Source organism: Grampus griseus (assembly GCF_964374135.1).
Source record: "Grampus griseus genome assembly, chromosome: 14".
Classification (NCBI taxonomy): Eukaryota; Metazoa; Chordata; class Mammalia; order Artiodactyla; family Delphinidae; genus Grampus; species Grampus griseus.
In genome coordinates, this window is record NC_139008.1 from 82,463,909 (window position 1) to 82,482,893 (window position 18,985).

The window sequence follows — 18,985 nt, forward strand, 5'->3', positions numbered from 1 at the left end:
TTTGCCTTCATCATGGTCAAGTTCATCATCTTTGGTTGATGCATAGGTGTTGGCAGCCAGAAATACGTCATTTTACGTGATAGGAACACATAGAACTTGAGACCAGCTCCTCTCATGGCACCTCCTCATTTCTAGGCCAAGAGTGAACAGGTGGTGAAAAGAATTACCCCATGTACTGCAGACAGGTGTACTTGTGGACTCAGGTTTCAATTTCACACAGACGCCACAACTCCAGTGTGTCCCGTGGGAACCAGGTGACACAGGGAAGAAGGGAAGCCTCTGCCAGCTGTACTGAAGGGGCAGCAGGCGTCCACTTTATAAGCCACGATGAACACTGACAGCGCCTAGATCCAAGTACGGCTGCGGAGGAGGAATTCCGTTTAGGCAAACACTCCTTCACCGGAGAATCAGGACAAAAGCCACACTTGGAAAATCCATTTGCCAAGAACTGGTTCACCCCACGTGTGAATCTCTTTGCCATCCTGTTGAGAACACAGTCAGAGGCCAGGGATGGGCAGGTGTGGATGTGTAGGACTCCCCCGCTCTGTCCTGACCACCTGCAGCTCTGGTGGTCCCCCAGAGGCCCCCGCTCAGTCTCACCAGGAGGTAAGTGGCTGAGGACCAACAAGCAGGCTCGGCAGGGGTACTGGACAGACACTGAGAGCGGTCCTAAAGGAACACCATGGAGGTAAAAATACAAGTCTATACAAAAGTCTTTATTTTAACATTTAAAAGAAAGAATCACATGTTCATTCCGACAGCTTTACCAGACTGGGCCACCCGATAAGTTACACGCACACAGGGACTTGGAAAGTTATTGCACAGATTTTCAACGGGTCGAGTCAGGACCAAACAGCCGCCCTTCCCCACAGCCAGGCTGCGAGTCCATCTTCCACAAGGACACCTTACTCAAAACAGGCTGCGGGGTGGCTGCACTTGAACCTTGCCTCCAGATTGATTATATAACCACAGCTGCTCCCACTGCAGAGTGTCGTGTCTGCGGAGGTGGAGCTCTGAACTGGGAGGCCGAGCACTGCCTGCTCATAAACAGTATTTCCTGTAGCATCTCGAGGGCGGGCAGGCAGCAGGGAGATAGGCCAGCAGCCTGTTCCAGGCAGATTATCAGCAGCCCCGTCTCGAGGATTTCTGCCCCCAAAGATTCTTAAGATTGTTTGCTAGCTGATTCTTTTTTTTGACTACTCGATGGTTTTGAATTTGCCGTGATCCAGGGGTGTTCAAGTACTTCTTTGAGGGTGGGCCGCTGGCTGGGATTATGCTTCAGCAGTCTGGAAATGAGGTCCCTGGCTCCCTCTGGCACAAAGTCAGGGAATGTGAATTCCACCTGGGTAAGTGTACAATAAGTGACAGGGTCACAAATGTGGCTAAGAGAGAACAGGATAAATATTCAGATCGTAGCCTAAAGTCAAGGCTGATAAGGAATGATGGGTCCTTTCTAGTGATGTCTTACCCGTGATATTCTTTTGTAGGTCTCTTGGTATGTGTTTGCCTCAAAAGGAGGCTTCCCAACTAGAAATTCATAGCAAAGCACCCCAAGGCTCCAGAGGTCCACCTTCTCGTCATGCATCCGGCCTTCAATCATTTCAGGCGGCAAGTAGTCCAGGGTACCGCAGAGGGTGGTTCTCCTAAAAACGCAGGCAGGTTCAGGTTGACGTGCTTCTGTTTCTGATGCACAACAGCTGCTCAAAATCACCAACCATTACACTAACGCTGAGCGCTTTTCCTAGGCTAGATCCTGTGCTACGAAGCAGGTACTGTTATAAATCCCCACTTTTAGGCAGGGAGATGTACAAGATCTCACAGCTAGCAATCAAGCTGCACTCCAAATCTGTCCAACTCCAGAACTTCCTTAAATGATATAAAATATAGGATTTAAAGTATCACCACTATAAAATTTTGTGGACAACTAGGGAAATTTGAACATGGACTAAATAGCAGGTATTAATAAGGCTGTTAATTTTCTTAGGCGTGATAATGGTTGTGATTATACAGGACAATGTCCTTATTTTTAGGAGATGCACACTGAAGCACTCAAAGGACAAAGCACACTGTCTGCAACTTATACGTAGACGACACACCCAACATGGCAAAATGTTAACAACTGTTTGAGTGTAGGCACTGGATCGACAGGTGACCAATGCAGCATGTCTGTATGTTGTTTTTATAATAGAGGTTGGAAACAAACATCAAAGCAGGAGCAAAGACCATGCAGGTTTTGCTGGTTTACATCAGTTATTCTTTCCCTGGTGCCCAGTGAGCGCACAAATGCTCGCTCGACTGCATGGTGACCCAGGATTAAGGAGCTACCTCTCCAGACACCTAGCCTCTCATCACCACCGAGATTCAGGAGACGGCCTGAATCGGGGGGTTCTCAAATGACAGCACAACATCGAAGGAGCTCTTACAGTTACCAAGGTACGGAGGCGAGGAGAAGTGACCAACATTTACACAGTGTCCTCTTCAGAAAAGGATCAGCTACCTTTCCTGTCACGATGACACCACTGGGAGGGTTAAGGTACAGTTTAGCCCTGCGATGCCACGAAGCCAGGTGCCAACAGCTCCCACCCGTGGCAGACCACGAGACTTTTTTTTTTTTTTTTTTTTTAAAGAGGCTGCAGCAGCATATTCAGTGCCTTGCAGGAAACAAGTAGGAGTGGCCTGTGAAAAAACAAGGCTCCCCACACCCAATGGCATCTATTTTAGACTACACAATTTTTTTTCAACTGGCTTTAAGGTAATCTGGCTAAAACTTTTTAAAGACCTGCCCCAAAGTTGACAGACTCTTATTGGTGGATGTATGCTTTTAAATGCCCTACTTCACATGTGGTTCCAAAAGCTCACTTAAACTCCACTTACATTTTAAAGAGGAGAAAATGTTTTAGCTCTGTTGGCAAAGTTCACTTAAATTGTTTCATTACGTTGATCTCTCCACTTTAAGAGGAGACAGGAAAGGACTGTTCTGTTGACAGAGGACGAAAGAATCTTTGCCCCCCCACCCTGAAAGCTCCGTCCTGAAAGCTCCGTCCAAACCAGTTTGGTTCCTTTAAGTTCCCTGAAGAACTGTGCTCTTGGTTCTAGATCTTTGCAAGCGATGCCCTCAGAAACTTCTGTCTCCTGGTCCGGGAAGCAGTGGAGTCTCCCTCACACCAGTCAGCCAGGTGTTACTGCCCCTGTACACATGCTGCACTTCACCTGTCATACACTTGTCTTATCTTTTACTTATTTGTCCCCTTCATTAGTCTCTAAGGACATAACGCATCTTTTAACCCCAGGCTTAGGACAGGATAAACAGCCCAAAATGGCTGCGGAGTAAAAATGTTCTTGAAGACACTAGTTTACTATCAGGCCTAAATTACACCAAAGTACGTGCGTCAGTTACCTGCCCCAACTCAGCACACATCTATACTTTACATATTTTACTATTTAGCTCATGATTAGCCCCTGGGCTTTTGCTAAACTGAGCAAACAAGTTCCACGTCTGAAGTTACATACCTGGAGGATGGGGCATGTACTGACCACCCAAAATCTGCGATCTTAAGCTCTCCAGATGATCCGAGGAGCAGGTTCTCTGGCTTAATGTCTCTATGAATAACTCTCTTTGAATGACAGTAAGACAGGGCATTTGCCAATTCTGTGATATACTATTCAAAAAAAAAAAGTATTGAAAGTCTGTGTTTTAGATTTATATAACACAATTTTAGACATCTCTTCTGAAAGGAAACCCAACATAGATTTTAACATGTTTCGTAGATTTTTAAAGCCAAAACTAGAGAAAATGGATGACTCTACAAGAAAACAAACCAATTTAGTGTGCAGCATTAAGTACAAGTGATTCTGTGCTATGTTATTTGCTAACACAGCAGATGTGATATTGAAAGACAGGAAAACACAGAGACAGCACTACATCCCCACATGGCAATATATGGCCCAGCAGCAATGAATTAAGACAATATTGAAAAACTGGTATAAATTAGGGAGTCAGACATGTAAACGGTTTTTAACATTTAAAACAAAAACGCTTAAGTACAGACCATTCCCATTTTTAAACCAAGGCCAATTTACCACAAAAGGATTTGTCTGAAGCTAAAACTTTACTCTAAGAGCACCGGAAGAAAAAAATCCTGAACAATAAACTAAGAGCAGTTGTCCTGGCATGTTAAGTAGCGAGCTAAATTTGGGGACACACTACATAGTAATTCATTAGTCAGCTTCAAAGTACACAAGCAAGTCAGTCCTTTCGTTCGTTTTGTTTGCATTTCAACTAAAAGATCTAGCAAGCAGGTCCAGAATTTGCTTTAACATATAAATAAGAATGGTTTTATAGTATACTGAAAGAATATATTTAGCTCTGACTTAAGTTAGAGAAGCGTTTGTTTCCCAAAAGTAATTCTAGACAGGACTGAACATTATTTTATACCAAAAAAGGTGTACTAAACAAATGGGTAGAAACCAGATGTTATCGTCAGAAAGGACATTTTTCATTATTTTCAGCCAAAGCCAGAGACCAAAATTTAGACCATAATAAACTGAAAGTGAAGGCAAAGAAAGCTCGTCTCCTGCACCAAAGCTGGGTTGATGATGCCCTAGGAGCACACATTACTATTCCGGAGGGCAACAGGCTGTCCCTGCTCAAACCTCGGCAAGAACCAGAGCTCTCTGGCACCCAACTCCCTCCACACCTCCCACATTAGATTGTGGGTACACGTAAAGGTCCCTAACACTTCTCTAGAATTAGTCTTATTTTTATTAGAAAAGAAAAACAGGTGCGTGTATATATCTCCAAACTAAGGAATCTAGAAAGAACCAATCTTTTCTTTCAAATAGCTGTTTACACCAAAGTAAACTCCATCTGGACTGAGGAAAACTGAGTACTACAAATATTAATTGCCAATTAAATAAGAAACTAGTTTGGTTAACTAATATTTAAAAAGCAAATAAAATAGATTTCTACTTATCCATAGGGCAAATATTTAAGTTTAAAATAGTACGTCCTCGTTGCACAGACAGGACCAGAGGGTCATTCACCAATAGTGCTGTGATTTCATCAGAAGATAAAAGTAAAACCACCTGAACTTAATGCCATTTACATCAATGCCAAAAAGAAAATGAGTGTACATACTACCCAGAGACCTCCACCAAGAAACAGAACGAAGTAACCACCATTCAACAGGCCCATCATCAGCTAATTCAACAAAAAACAGCCCAAATTAAGACTCAGCTTCTTCAAACAATTTTCACACAATAAAGGAAAGTAGAATTTGGGGGGGGGGACAAAAACCTGATAATGTTGAACTTTATTAAGATTAAAAACATCTGCCCCTGAAAAACACAGTTAAGAGAATGAAAACATGAGCCACAGATGGGGAGAAAACGTGATAAAGGACACGTACCACAAATACACAGGAACCCTTCAAACTCAGTAAGACAACAACAAAAATTTTTAATGGGCAAAAGATCTGAAGAAACACCTCAAAGATGATATACAGATGACAACTAAACACATGAAAAGATGCTCAACATTGTACGTCATTAGAGAACTGCAAATTAAAACTGAGGCACCACTGTACACCTACTGGAAAGACTGACATCCAAAAGGCTCAACACCGGGCTTCCCTGGTGGCGCAGTGGTTGAGAGTCTGCCTGCCGATGCAGGGGACACGGGTTCGTGCCCCGGTCCGGGAAGATCCCACATGCCGCGGAGCGGCTGGGCCCGTGAGCCATGGCCGCTGAGCCTGCGCGTCCGGAGCCTGTGCTCCGCAACGGGAGAGGCCACAACAGTGAGAGGCCCGCTTACTGCAAAAAAAAAAAAAAAAAAAAAAAAGAAAGAAAGAAAGAACAAAAGGCTCAACACCACCAGCTGCTGGTGAGGAGCAACAGGAACTCTCATTCGTGGGTGGGAAGGCCAAGAGGGTATATCCACTTTGGAAGGCAGTTTAACAGTTTCTTAAAAGCTAAATGTAGTCTTACCATACAAGCCAGCAATCGCACCCCTAAGTATTTACCCAGCCAGTTTGAAAACCTATGTCCCACAAAAACCTGCATGCAATTGTTTATAGCAGCTTTACTCGTAATCACCGAAAACTGGAAGAAACCAAGATGCCCTTCAGTAGGTGAAGAGAGAATAATGGAATAGTATTCACCAATAAAAAGAAATGAGCTATCAAACCCTAAAAAGATACAGATGAATCTCAAATGCATACAGTTGTTTCCCACAGGGTAACTGGTTAACAATGCTACCACTACACATGAACACTGGAATTGAACAGATAAATGGATGGCGGAGGGTGGAACCCAAGTTTCTCAATGTTGGGGTGGAGGTTACAGATAAGCAAGGGAGGAGGGTAAAATGATCCATGTGATAATGGACTCATGTTTTGCTTAATATAGATACGGATGGATAAATATAGAAATACTTTTAGATACATGCATTTACATGGATTACTATACACATATTTCCTTGCTCTCTGTCAGCTGAAAGCCTAGAAGTAATAACACTCAGTAGCAATGATCATATCCAGCGCCCAGATCTTGGTTTCTAGTAACACTTTCCAATAAAAGGAACCAAAGCTCCGTGGAGAAATAACGAATTCTAAGACTGGGATAGGAAATGTACAAGATGAAGCTGGAACATCATCTTATAGCACCAGAAAACAAGAAAGTGCTTTTCCGTGCACGCACACACACAACGATAGGGACATATCCAAAGGACACAGGAACCACGAGAGAGCTCCCAGTGGCCAAAGCTGGAACAATGAGAGCAAACTGGTATTAGATTATACTCAAAGTATAAAATAATCCATGAGTCCATGTTAATAAATGATTGACTCCATTTTCTGACTATTTTAACATCATTTTGCCTTTGGTGTGGGTATTTGTTGTTATATGTCTTTTATGTCTATGGATTAATTTTGTCTGGTGAATCAAAGGATTTATATCATTTATCAAATTTGGAAAATTCCCAGCCATTATCACTTCAAACATTACCTTCTGCCCAATTTCTCTATTATTTTTTCCTTCAGGATTACAAAATTTATTACTAAATTTATATAAGAAGTAAACATTACTTCCAAATGTCAAAAATAAATAAATAAAAATGAGTGAGTAAATAAATAATGGAAAGTAGAGAAATATCTGGTACAGAATTCCAAATAACTTATGTCGATACCCTGCCCTATAGGAGATGAAACATAACCCCCCATGGGCTGTTCCTCTGAAAGGACAGAGCATGCAAAGGGAGAAAAAGAGTAACTTTACAGTGGAGAAACCTGACAAACACTACCTCAGCCAGGTGGTCAAGGCCGACACTCAGGGATGAGTCAGGTTAATAGTATGTATCCTTGATACGAGAATGCATTTTACCTCTGATCTTCCTCTCAAAACCCCATGACCCTCATCTAATCATGAGAAACTAAAGAAATCTGAATGAAGTATGGATTTCAGTCAATAGTTATGTACCAATATTGGTTCATTAGTTATGACAACTGTACCACACTGATAAAATATAAATAGGAAAATTAGGTGTGTATTAATAGGAGAAAGTAAGTCTGTACTATCTTCAGTTATTCTATAAGTCTAAAACTAATCTAAAACAAATTTTTCTTTTTTTTTTTAAAGAGAGCAACTATACATTTCCACAGAAACAGCTGTGGAAACCAACCACAATATTTCATTTGGTACCTGATTTTATCTGTATATAAAAGGTACACCTAAGCTATTTTGATTTTTCCATTTCAAATATTTGATCTGATTAAGCTATCTTCCCATGAGACAAAACCCCCTCTATTATATAATGAAAGGTCCACTGCTAGGTAGGACAGGTATAGAGGAAACAGAATTAGTCTGAACAAATGAAAACTTACAGTAGCAGTTCTCTGCTCATCAAACTTTGACAGTTTCTGAAGTTCTCTATAGACAGCTCCGAGGGGTGCATATTCCAGAATTAGGTAGACTCTGGTAGCATCATGGAAATAACCATACAGCCTGAGAATATTTGGATGCCTGCAACGAAGGACGAACACTCTAACACCTGGTTTTGGAGCTGATATGTACTGAGTATCAAACAAATGCTCATGTGAAACCAGTGGTGAAAACTGCTGCTGGCCACAGATCCCACTTCAACCCCCCTTGAGAATTTGAAACTACAGACCCACTGTAAGAAAAAGATGTACACTGCTATCAATTTACATGCATTTCAAGGTATTAATGGACCTTGGGTTTAGTTAAGACTATTGTCTTCCTTTAGGCCATCTATATTCTTAGGTGGGGAAAGAATTCAGATAAATATTAAGTCTCTGCAAATTGGAAAAAAAAAAAAAAAGACATGGCATTCCCACAGTAGTTGAAACCCAAACACCATGAGATAGACAACACAGGCAGCGTTCACAAATGGCATGGGATGTGCTGCTGACAACTTTGGACAGCTGAGCACAGGCTATCTGTTTTTTTGTTTTGCTTTTTTTTTTTTTTTTTTTAATTCACCGAAAGAAAAAAGAAAAAGATCCACTGGCCAAAGTCAACCTGTAGGCTGCCAGTTTGCAACCTAACTCAAAATAAAAGGTATCATTCCCTTTAATTACCCACCAAAACAAAACAAAACAAGAACACCTCCAGTAAATTACTCCATCAACAAAACAAACCTTCAAGCAATTTTTCAGGACCACGGCACTTAAGTCTAGTGAATTTAGTCACTCTGCAGTACTACGGAGCCAGCCTTCTACAAAGAAGTTTACAATCGTTTAACTCTTAAAGTTCTGTACGCCACTCTTCCTGGACATCTGAAAACTTACCTAAGGTGGGACTGTATTTCTACTTCCCTCCTCAGCTGATGCTCAACTCCTGCTTTCTCCAACTGAGCTTTAAATAATACCTTAAGAGCCAGGATAAACTTGCTTTGTTTTTCTCTCGCCAAATAAACATTACCAAACTTTCCTTTACCCAGCGGGCGACCAATTTCAAAATCTTCCAAAGCCCACTGCCTTCTAGGAAAGAATTGAACATTTTAAAATGTGAAGAAAACACATCTTTTCTAACAATGTATATTAGTGAGTAGTAGACATCCTATAAATTTTATATTCAAAGTTGTATTGAGTATGTACCCTCTGCAAGAACCAAACCAATAACCACAATTAATGAGTCACCACAGACATTAAGCCCCCCATGCCCCCACCGCCATCAGCTGAGTGACTCTGTGACAAGGAACAACCTGGACTGTTAGAACTGAAGCACTCACTGGGAAGTGTCCCACGGCAGTACTATGCCCTGGAGCACAGACCTATTAACAACAACACTTAGGACCGTAAGAAGGATTAGATGAGTAACTGGAGAGGGAAAAATGCTGCAGAACCACCTGTGAGCCTCTTTCAAACCAAGCACAGCCTCCACCACTCTGGTTAAGCGAGTGGGATGGAGCCCGCAGGGCAGTGGGGCGAGAACCATTGGATGTAGATTCTCAGAAAGCCTCCGGTAGGTGCTAGAGCAAAAAAGGCTATGGATTCATTCCTGGCTCCTATCACATTCTAGAATCTAGACAATTCAGAGACTGAGAGCAGGGGAAAATACAGCCAAGCTTTATTATGAGGAACAAGTATAATAATTCTGTCAATACTTTCAAAATACCCAGACAGTCATGTATTAGTCCATAGCTCTGCAATAGGACCACATTTTGTTGTTGTTTTTTTAACTTCCACCTCTTTACTAGAATAGAAAAAAGTATAGAAGCATACATAAACCATATGTAGTAGTTACTTCTGAAGGTGGAGAGGAACTTTCACTTCACACATTTCTGTAGCAGATTCATACAAGTCATTTCTAAATTTGGAAAGCAATAAGAAAAACTTGAGTCCCTAATAAACATCCATCATTAAAATTCCTTCTCCCTTTCTTTAAAGATTGGAAATTTGAAACATCTATATTTTCTAAGTGAAAATACAGTATAAAGACCTATTTTAAAAGTGTTCCCATAACTAAATTTGCAATTAAAAGGTGTATTCTAGTAGAATGATGGCACAGAACTCTGTAAACAAGATAAAACTTTACCTTTTTGATTCTTCATTTTTCTGTTTTGATGCCGCTTCCTTTTCAGGATTATTTCCTAGATAGAGTAAGTTAAAAACCTGTTTTTAGAATAACTATGCAGAATAAGTTAGAAATCTTTGATTAGAGATGAATATTAGTGTATGTCCAAAATATTAGTGTATGTCCAGAATGATAGATCTGAACTATTTCTAGTTTTTTTTTTTTTTTTTTTAAAAAAAGGGACTTTCCTGGTGGTCCAGTGGTAAAGAATTCGCCTTACAGTGCAGGGGTTGCAAGTTCTATCCCTGGTTGGGGAACTAAGATCCCACATGCCGAGGGGCAACTAAGCCCATGCGCCACAACTACTGAGCTCGTGCGCCTCAGCTACAGAGCCCATGCAACCTGGAGCCCGTTCACCACTACTAGAGAAGAGAAAAACAGCGTGCTGCAACGAAAAGATCCCGCATGCCTCAACGAAGATCCCGCATGCCAAAACTAAGACCCAACGCAGCCAAAATAAATAAATAATAAATAAAATATTTTTTAAAAAGACTACTTACTACACTGTAACCTCACTCCTGCCATTTGAAGTCTTTATAGAACCTCGAGAGTAAAGACAAGCAGATACATATAGCTAGGCCCTTAGATAATCTCCTTGAAGCCTCAGTTTCTTTTTTTTTTTTTTTTTTTTTTGCGGTACGCGGGCCTCTCACTGTTGTAGCCTCTCCCGTTGCGGAGCACAGGCTCCGGACGCGCAGGCTCAGCGGCCATGGCTCACGGGCCCAGCCGCTCCGTGGCATGTGGGATCTTCCTGGACCGGGGCACGAACCTGTGTCCCCTGCATCGGCAGGCGGACTCTCAACGACTGTGCCACCAGGGAAGCCCCCTGAAGCCTCAGTTTCTAAATGAAGAGCTTCTAAAGCAGAATTACCAATCTTCCCATCCATCACAAGCTCCCACCTCATCACCTTTTCCCCAGGAGGTGGGCCAGCCAGCTGTCCATTTGCTACAGACAATGTGCAACAAAACATAAGCCAACCACCACCTCCTTCCACTGTCTTGGTGGCCAAGGGGAAATTACATGGGACATTTCCACTTGTCTATTTCCAGCACTTCAAACTCTTAACAGCAGCACATTTTGCTCTGGTCAGGTATTTGAATTCAGGCCTCAACTGGACTCTTCCCCTCCCTGGTTCACAATCTCAGTTAAGGCCACCAGTATAACCACCATCCCCATGTCCAGTTTATTGCCCAGTTCAGTCAAGTCTGCATCCTAAGTGAGCTCTCGGATTTGTCTGCACCACTCCATCCTGGCTGTCTTCAAATAAGTTAACACTTCAAAATCTTAGCTTCCTCCTCCACAAAACCAAGTTAAAAACCATGGCTGCCTTTGTAGAGTGGTTACGAGGACAGAATGACACAACGCGGATGAAGGAAGCCTGCGGTGTGAGCGCTCACACCTGGTAAATGCTAACTATTAGCACCGACCCTGCTCTGCCTAGGTCAGGCCGCTGCCGTATCGGCCCCAAACCACAATGGCTTCCCTCCTATCTGGTACCCCTGGGTCCAGCAATGCTACTCTCCAATTCATGCCCCACATTCAGATGAGCTTTCTATAAAGGCAAGTCAGCCCGTCCTCCGCTCAAAAACCTTTCAGCAGCTTCCCAGTGCACACGGGATAAAGCCCCACTCACCGCGGCCAGCAGTGCCCACCTCGACCTGACCTGGCCCGCCTCAGTCCACCCACTCCCCACGCCGGGCACTTCCCTCCACACCCCAGAACCCTGAAGTTGTTCAGCTCCAAGAGTACCTGCTACAAGAACCCCATCCCTCCCCTCCGCCCCTACTATGCAATCAAAGAACACGGCACTGGTGCTGTGTCCTCCCTGGCTGCCAACTCTTCCTTGAGGGTGGGAGTCCGGCCTGGCCCACAGGAGACACAGGTACTTCACCCGGACACCAGATTTTCTCCCCATCCTCAGTAGAAAATGACGTAAAAGCTAGGGTTCCAAACAATAAACACACGTCTACACACTTGCTTTTTTAGCAACTAAAAAGAATGACTCTCCAATGAGCCTCAGAGCGCTGATTACCAGGTGCTGGGAGCTGGGGCTGCTCGCTCTTTTGGGTATTACTCAGCGGCCTGGAGACAGGACGAGGGGCGCTGGCTGCCTGCGTCGGCTTCTGCTTCAGGGGCTGTACGGGTTTTTGGCTGGAGACAAGCTTTTGCACTTGTGAAGGAACACGCTGCGAGGAATTTGAAGGACACAAGACCCGCTGAGCCTGGCCACTGTTCGCAGACACCGGATTCTGAGAAGGAAATTGCTGAGTCACCGGAACACGTTTTGGGCCATCACCAAGTGGAACTGTAGTCTAGATTGGGGAGGAAAAAGGAACTTTATGGTCTCCATGAACGAAAGCTGAATATCAAGAGAATATTCCAAAAGTTTTTTTTCCAATATAAGAAAATGAGTGTCACTCACTGATAACAGACGTTAGGGGAAAGCGATTTTAATCAGCACTTCCAGAGCATACAGTGTATGGCTGCAATACCTGAATGACACCGCCTCCCCTTCCCCAACACCCACCCCTAAAAAGCACGCCCCCATAAACAAATGTTCATGAACAAACTTTCATTGAAAAAAGGAGGCATTAAACACTAAGAATTCACAATGACTTGGGAATTATTATTTAGCAAGAAGCTGCAATTTGGAAACTGTATACCAAAATCCCAATTCCAATGACATTTCTTTGACAATACCTATGTTTAGAAAAGAGACTGAAAGAAATACAACAAAATATTCAACAGTGATTTTTTTTTAATTATTATTTATTTATTTTTGGCTGTGTTGGGTCTTCGTTTCTGTGCGAGGGCTTTCTCTAGTTGTGGCGAGCAGGAGCCACTCTTCATCGCGGTGCGTGGGCCTCTCTTGTTGCAGAGCACAGGCTCCAGACACGCAGGCTCAGTAGTTGTGGCGCATGGGCCTAGTTGCCTCGCGGCATGTGGAATCTTCCCAAACCAGGGCTTGAACCCGTGTCCCCTGCATTGGCAGGCGGATTCTCAACCACTGCGCCACCAGGGGAGCCCTCAACAGTGATTATCTTTGAGTAAAGAAGTTTTGGAGAATTTCTGTACTTGCCAGATTTTCCACAAAAGCTAATTACTTTTTTTTTTTTTTAACAATAATGACCACAGTTTTAGTCCAAAAAGCTAATTACTACTGATTTAGTAGTGTTTCAATTTCCAAGTGTTCAATACTGACAAAATGCATCTGAGGCAAAAGACAAAATAAATATAGGCTCTTCAAAAAGTTACTACCAGGGCTTCCCTGGGGGCGCAGTGGTTGAGAGTCCGCCTGCCGATGCAGGGGACACGGGTTCGTGCCCCGGTCCGGGAAGATCCCACATGCAGTGGAGCGGCTGGGCCCGTGAGCCATGGACGCTAAGCCTGCGTGTCTGGAGCCTGTGCTCCGCAACGGGAGAGGCCACAGCAGTGAGAGGCCCACGTACCGCAAAAAAAAAAAAAAGTTACTACCAAAATATATTATTTACATGCCTGTAAGTTGGATGTCACGAGTTTTTAAAATACTTAAATTCTAAGGCCCTGAGCTAATCAAACACAGGGCAGGGGGCACTTCCTCTAGCTTCAATGGAGGCAATTTCCTCATAAACGAGCAAACAGTGCCAGAAGAGAAGCCTCAGAATCCATCACCAGCTTGCTGGTACAAGTGCTTTCCAAGAGAGGGTTTCCAACTTACAGGAAAAAGAGATTGCTTCTGAAATTAGCAGCATCCACAACACAGCAGACGTTCAGGCAGCAAAAGACATTTTAAACATCAAGCAATTTTCTTTTTATGTAAATTTATTTATTTTTTTTTGGCTATGTTGGGTCTTCATTGCTGCGCATGGCCTTTCTCTAGTTGCGGTGCACGGACTTCTTATTGCGGTGGCTTCTCTTGTTGCAGAGCACGGGCTCTAGAGCACAGGCTCAGTAGTTGTGGCGCACGGGCTCAGTTGCTCTGCGGCATGCGGGATCTTCCCGGACCAGGGCTTGAACCCGTGTCCCCTGCATTGGCAGGCGGATTCTTAACCACTGTGCCACCAGGGAAGTCCCTAGAGCAATTTTTTTAAATGATTTTTATCATCAGAATTGAGAATCAAATACAGTGAACCAATTTAGCCTTTTTCTGGTTGGTCATTTTTACACTTTCAGCCAGTAAAAAAGGCTAAGTATCCATTTTTCAAAGATGAAGACTTCTAAAAACAAACCCCTCTCCTCAAAAAAAAAAAAAAAAGCAGTATTTATATTCTTCTAATTTCCTAGAAGGAAAAAAACCCGGGGATTACTTATATTAAAAGGATCTTTCTGTGAGAGACCCATTCACCTAACTGCTCCACAAATATTCATCAAATGCTAAGTAAGGGCCAGGGGGTCTCTGCTCCTGGATTCCAATCTCCCCCAAGCTGAACTGAGCACCCCTCCTAGGAATTACTCAGGTTATATGTATATATAGTATGGTACTGGCTCACACACCTACCCAGAAGGGCTCTAAGTTCTTTAAAGTCAAAGACCACATGCTTTTCACCGTTGTGATCCCTGCACCTGACACAGAACCTGGCTGCAATGCCCAGGAAATGCCCACTGAACTGCTGCTCGACATTCCTCTAAAGCGTGAGCAGAACCAACTACGGCAAAGAAATTAATTTCTGGAAAGCAAGGAAGTACGGGCAAGTGTTAAGCACCTACTACGTACATCATTATCCTGCATGCAATGGAGCAATAGAGATACTTAAACAGCTAACTGTAAGACAAAGCAGAGGAAATAAAAGTTACGGTGAAAGAAGCAACGAAGTGTTATTGAATGCGTAGAAAAATGACTAATTCCCACCCAAGAACGTGGTAGAGGGATCTAAAGTTACAACCCAGAGTAAAGGTAAAACGAATTCTAGATTTTAAACCCAATCTCAAACAACTCTACCCCAATAAAAAAAAATAATAATATAAATAAATAATAAAATAAAACCCAATCTCCCTTTGGGTTTTATAAATGTGACTTGAGATTACAGATTATTCGATTTACCTTAGGCCCCGAGATGCTGTTTTCTTTACATTTGTCCATGATGCCTGAAAAGAAAAAAGAACCACCTTTAATTTGTAAAAATCCACCTGCTTCCAAGTGTTATGCTGGATGAGGGTTATAAATCCTGATGAAAAAACCTCAACAGCACACAGAATTTTACATGTTTTGTCATCCAAATGAGGCTGATAAGGGAGCAGTGTTTTCTCGCCTGATACCACGTGCAGGCATGGGGCCTTCCCCCCACCTCACACGCTGCAGCCCGCCCCTCCCCCGATACTCAGACTTCACTCCTGAACCGCCCTGTCCTGCCCCATCATCTCTCTAACGGACCACTTTCATCACTGTACAAGCCAGCTTCCACACCTGCTGCCTTCAGAACAAAAAAGGTCCTCTTTACCCCAAAACTGACTCAAGCTATGACCACATCTCTGGCCTCCCCTTTCAACAGCAAAGCTCTGCAAGTCTCTACCACTTCCCTCACGCTGCCACAAGCTCCCTCCCACAGGGCTTTTATCCCCACTGCCAGCCCAGCTCCAGACTGACCCCTGCTGTTGCTAAACCGAAAGGTCAATTCTCGGCCTTCCTCTAACGTGCATTCCCTGCATTCCAGGGGATCCTGCACTCTTTTTCCACTCCTTTCTTCGCTTAGCTCGCAGATCTGTCTTCACCTTACTGCTGTCCCATCGCAACCGCCTTTGCTGATCAGCCTCACGCGTACCACCAATCTCAGTGTCTGAGGTGACTCCGGAATGGACTCTGCAGGTCTCCATCTACACCTGCCTACGGCCCCAGGACTCTGAACATCTTTAACAAGAGAACTCGAATTTGCATCTCCTGCCCTCCCCTCTCCTGCGACTGCCAGGCTCTCTAACAACCTGCTCAGGATCCCCCAGGAAGGTCTGCCAGGCGTCTCAACCCAACACACCAAATGAAACCTCCTCTCCGGCACACTTCTTTTCCCCTTTGCCATGGGGGTTGCCCAGAAACACTTCTTTCCCAACTACACTCACTCCTTCGGTGAGCTCATCCCGTCTCCTGGCTTTCAGTACCATCCACAGGCTGAGGATCCCCAAATTTCCATCGGAACTCTGACCAGCTGGTAATCTGAGAGCATCTCAATGTTAAACTGTCCCCAACTGAAATCCTGCTCCCTTCCCCACCCCATCTCCGGCAACCCGCTCTCTCGGATGGCGGACTGGGCTGCCCCCATCTCAGTAGACGGCAAATCCATCCTGCCAGTTGCTCAAGTCTAAAGTCTTAGCACAATCTTTTACACGGTTCTCCCTCAAAACCCTTATCTGATCCATCAGCATATCTTACAGGCTCTATCTTCAAAATCACTGCTCACAGCCTTTACTACTCCCACCTCGTCAAACCACAATTTTCTCTCCCCGCAATTATTTGCAAAAGGCTCCCCAATGGTCACTCTGCTTCCACCCTTCTCCCATTAAGTCCATTTGCAACACTGTGCCCAGTGATCCCATTAACAAGTCAGATATATGGTCCTTGGTTCAGAGGCCCCTCATGGTTCCTCAACTCAAATTCAAAATCTTACTTGCACATATAGGCCTATAAAGCCTCACAGAATGTGGATCTTGACCACCTCTGTGACCAGATCTCCTCCTCTTCTCTACTGCACACCAGCCATTCAGGGCTCCTCCCTTTCCCTGGCAGAGAAGTCCCCTGCCACAGGGCCTTTGCACTTCCTGTTCCCTCTACCTATGAGGCTCCTCCCTAAAAGAGAAGTGTGGCTGTTCCTTCATTTCATTCATGCTGAGATGCCCCTTTCAGATCATCTTTTACTTAACACCTTACATAACATTATTTGTACTTGTTTACCTTCTGAGTCCCCAGACTCAGATACCCAGCTATCTGCTCAGTATCTCTAAAGAAAATAAGCTCCACAGGAGGAAGAGCTTAGTCCCATTTTGTTCACTGTTACCTCCCCAGAACATGCCTGGCACACAGTATGTATGCTCATCTTTTGGGAATGAATCAATCCATTAACAAAACAGATCAGTAATAAAAAATAGTTTCTAACACTTAGGAAGTGTTAGAATCACTTCCTGTGAGTCAGGCACAACAACCTATCAAGTAAGTAGAACATAAACTCCAAGAAAGCAGAAACCTTTCTCTATTTCTCTTACTCAGATGCTCCTTATACTCTAGAATCCAATCAGAAAGCACTCTTCAGCCCCACGCTTTCACATCCACTTTATAAGTAATCAAATAACTCCACCTCGAAGCCGGGACCAGGCTAAAGAGCCTGGAGTCCTTATAAACAGCCATTTAGACATAATAGACAAAAAAGAAAAGGAAATACATTCTCCTCGAATTTCACACATGCTCTGATGCTTTCTTCACTCTCCCTAACAGTTACAAGCAGCAGACTCATGAGAGCACACAGACCCATGAACACTGAACCATCTTCCACAGAAGCTACAGACATTCACGCCAATGTAATGCACTTTCCTTCTCAGGAAGCACAGTAACAGAATGGAACATGATTCTGATCCAGAAATTCTGGAGAAAGCCTCAAGAAGACTGCTTCTCAGGTGATTCTGGCCTGCAGCGGAGTTCAGGAGTCACATGTCCAGACGACCTGCACAAGATCCCTGCAGTTCAAACTAGAGATCCTACTAGTCTAAACAGCAAAACAGATTTGCACTGTGGGTTGAGGCTTTTCCTTCCTTCGTTAAACCTGCAAATGTCTGCACAGATGCAAGAGAGTGGAGAGGAAATGAGTATGTCGCTGAGAAGCATTTAATTCAAAGAACTAGGAAGGTTAAGGATGAGCAGGAAACAGTGAAAGGGTGATAGCTACATCTACATCAGGAGGACATTCGCTAGAAATGGAGACTTTCAGGCCCAACCCCAGACCTAACAACTACATCCTGCATTTCAAAGACACCCCCAGATGACCAGTATGTGGCTGGGCTAGACCACGAATTCTCAACGAAACATCAGAATCACCTGCAGAGCTTGATAAAAATACAGACACCTGAGTCCTACACCCAAGCGCTTCTGATCCCTTAGGTGGGTTCATATTTTTAACAAGGACGCTCAAGTAATCCCGATAAGGGTAGTCCAAGGTCTACGGTTTGAGAAGTACTGGCCCAGGAAGGCCTCTTTGAGGAAGTTATTTATTCACCCACTCATCCGTCCCGCCCGGACAAGGGCCTTTTCCGGCTAGTCTACCCAAAGTAGCCCCCGGTTCCTAGCGCCCTTCCCTAGTGGAAGTTATCTTGCTACTTCATCGTCTGTCTTCCCACCCCCCAGAACGTAAACTCCAAGACAGCAAAAACCTTCTGTACCTCCTTACCCAGGTGCTCACTGAACACGAGAATCCCATCAGAAAGCACCCCCCCAGAGCCCCCCCCCCACGCCACACAACTCAACGCACTCCAGGTGTTTAATAAACACCAGGCGGCATGTTACAGGGCGTCTGGGGACCCAGGAGCTGATGGGAGGGCGCTGGAAAAGCACAGGGGGACGCAGGGAGGAACGGGGGGGGGAACGCAGGGAGGAACTGGGGGACCAAGGGAGACTTTCTCGCCCCGACCCTCCCCTCGCCGGCCCAGCGGCCCCAAAGACCTCTTCCCTCCCACCCACCCCCAAAGGCCACCCAGGGTCCTCCCGCCCGCCTCACAGAGATGCCCCAGGTCTACGTACCTACGGCCTCCCACCTCCGACCCGAAGGCTCCGAGTCCTCCCGAGAGCTCGGCCGTTAGGAGGCAAAGTCTTCATTTTAAATAGGAGTTAAACCCTCGAACCCGAAAGCTGATTGGTCGGGGCTAGAGAGGCGCTGCATTTTCATTGGTTCAAAACCAACTCGACGGCTTGAGTCACGGCCCGGCGGAGACGGCGCGCAG

The 18,985-nt window shown here is 44.4% G+C and overlaps 1 protein-coding gene across 1 annotated transcript; it reads right to left on the bottom strand.

Moving 5' to 3' along the window:
• Positions 1-758: 758 nt before the first annotated feature.
• On the bottom strand, positions 759-18,859 carry AURKA (aurora kinase A). Its single transcript, XM_082671011.1, has 9 exons — positions 18,786-18,859; positions 15,114-15,157; positions 12,126-12,405; positions 10,054-10,108; positions 8,805-8,996; positions 7,878-8,016; positions 3,511-3,659; positions 1,469-1,643; positions 759-1,342 (listed from the first exon to the last, which is right to left on the bottom strand). The coding sequence occupies exons 2-9, from the start codon at positions 15,150-15,152 to the stop codon at positions 1,163-1,165; spliced, it is 1,209 nt and encodes a 402-aa protein (XP_082527137.1). The 5' UTR covers positions 15,153-15,157; positions 18,786-18,859; the 3' UTR covers positions 759-1,162.
• Positions 18,860-18,985: the final 126 nt, after the last annotated feature.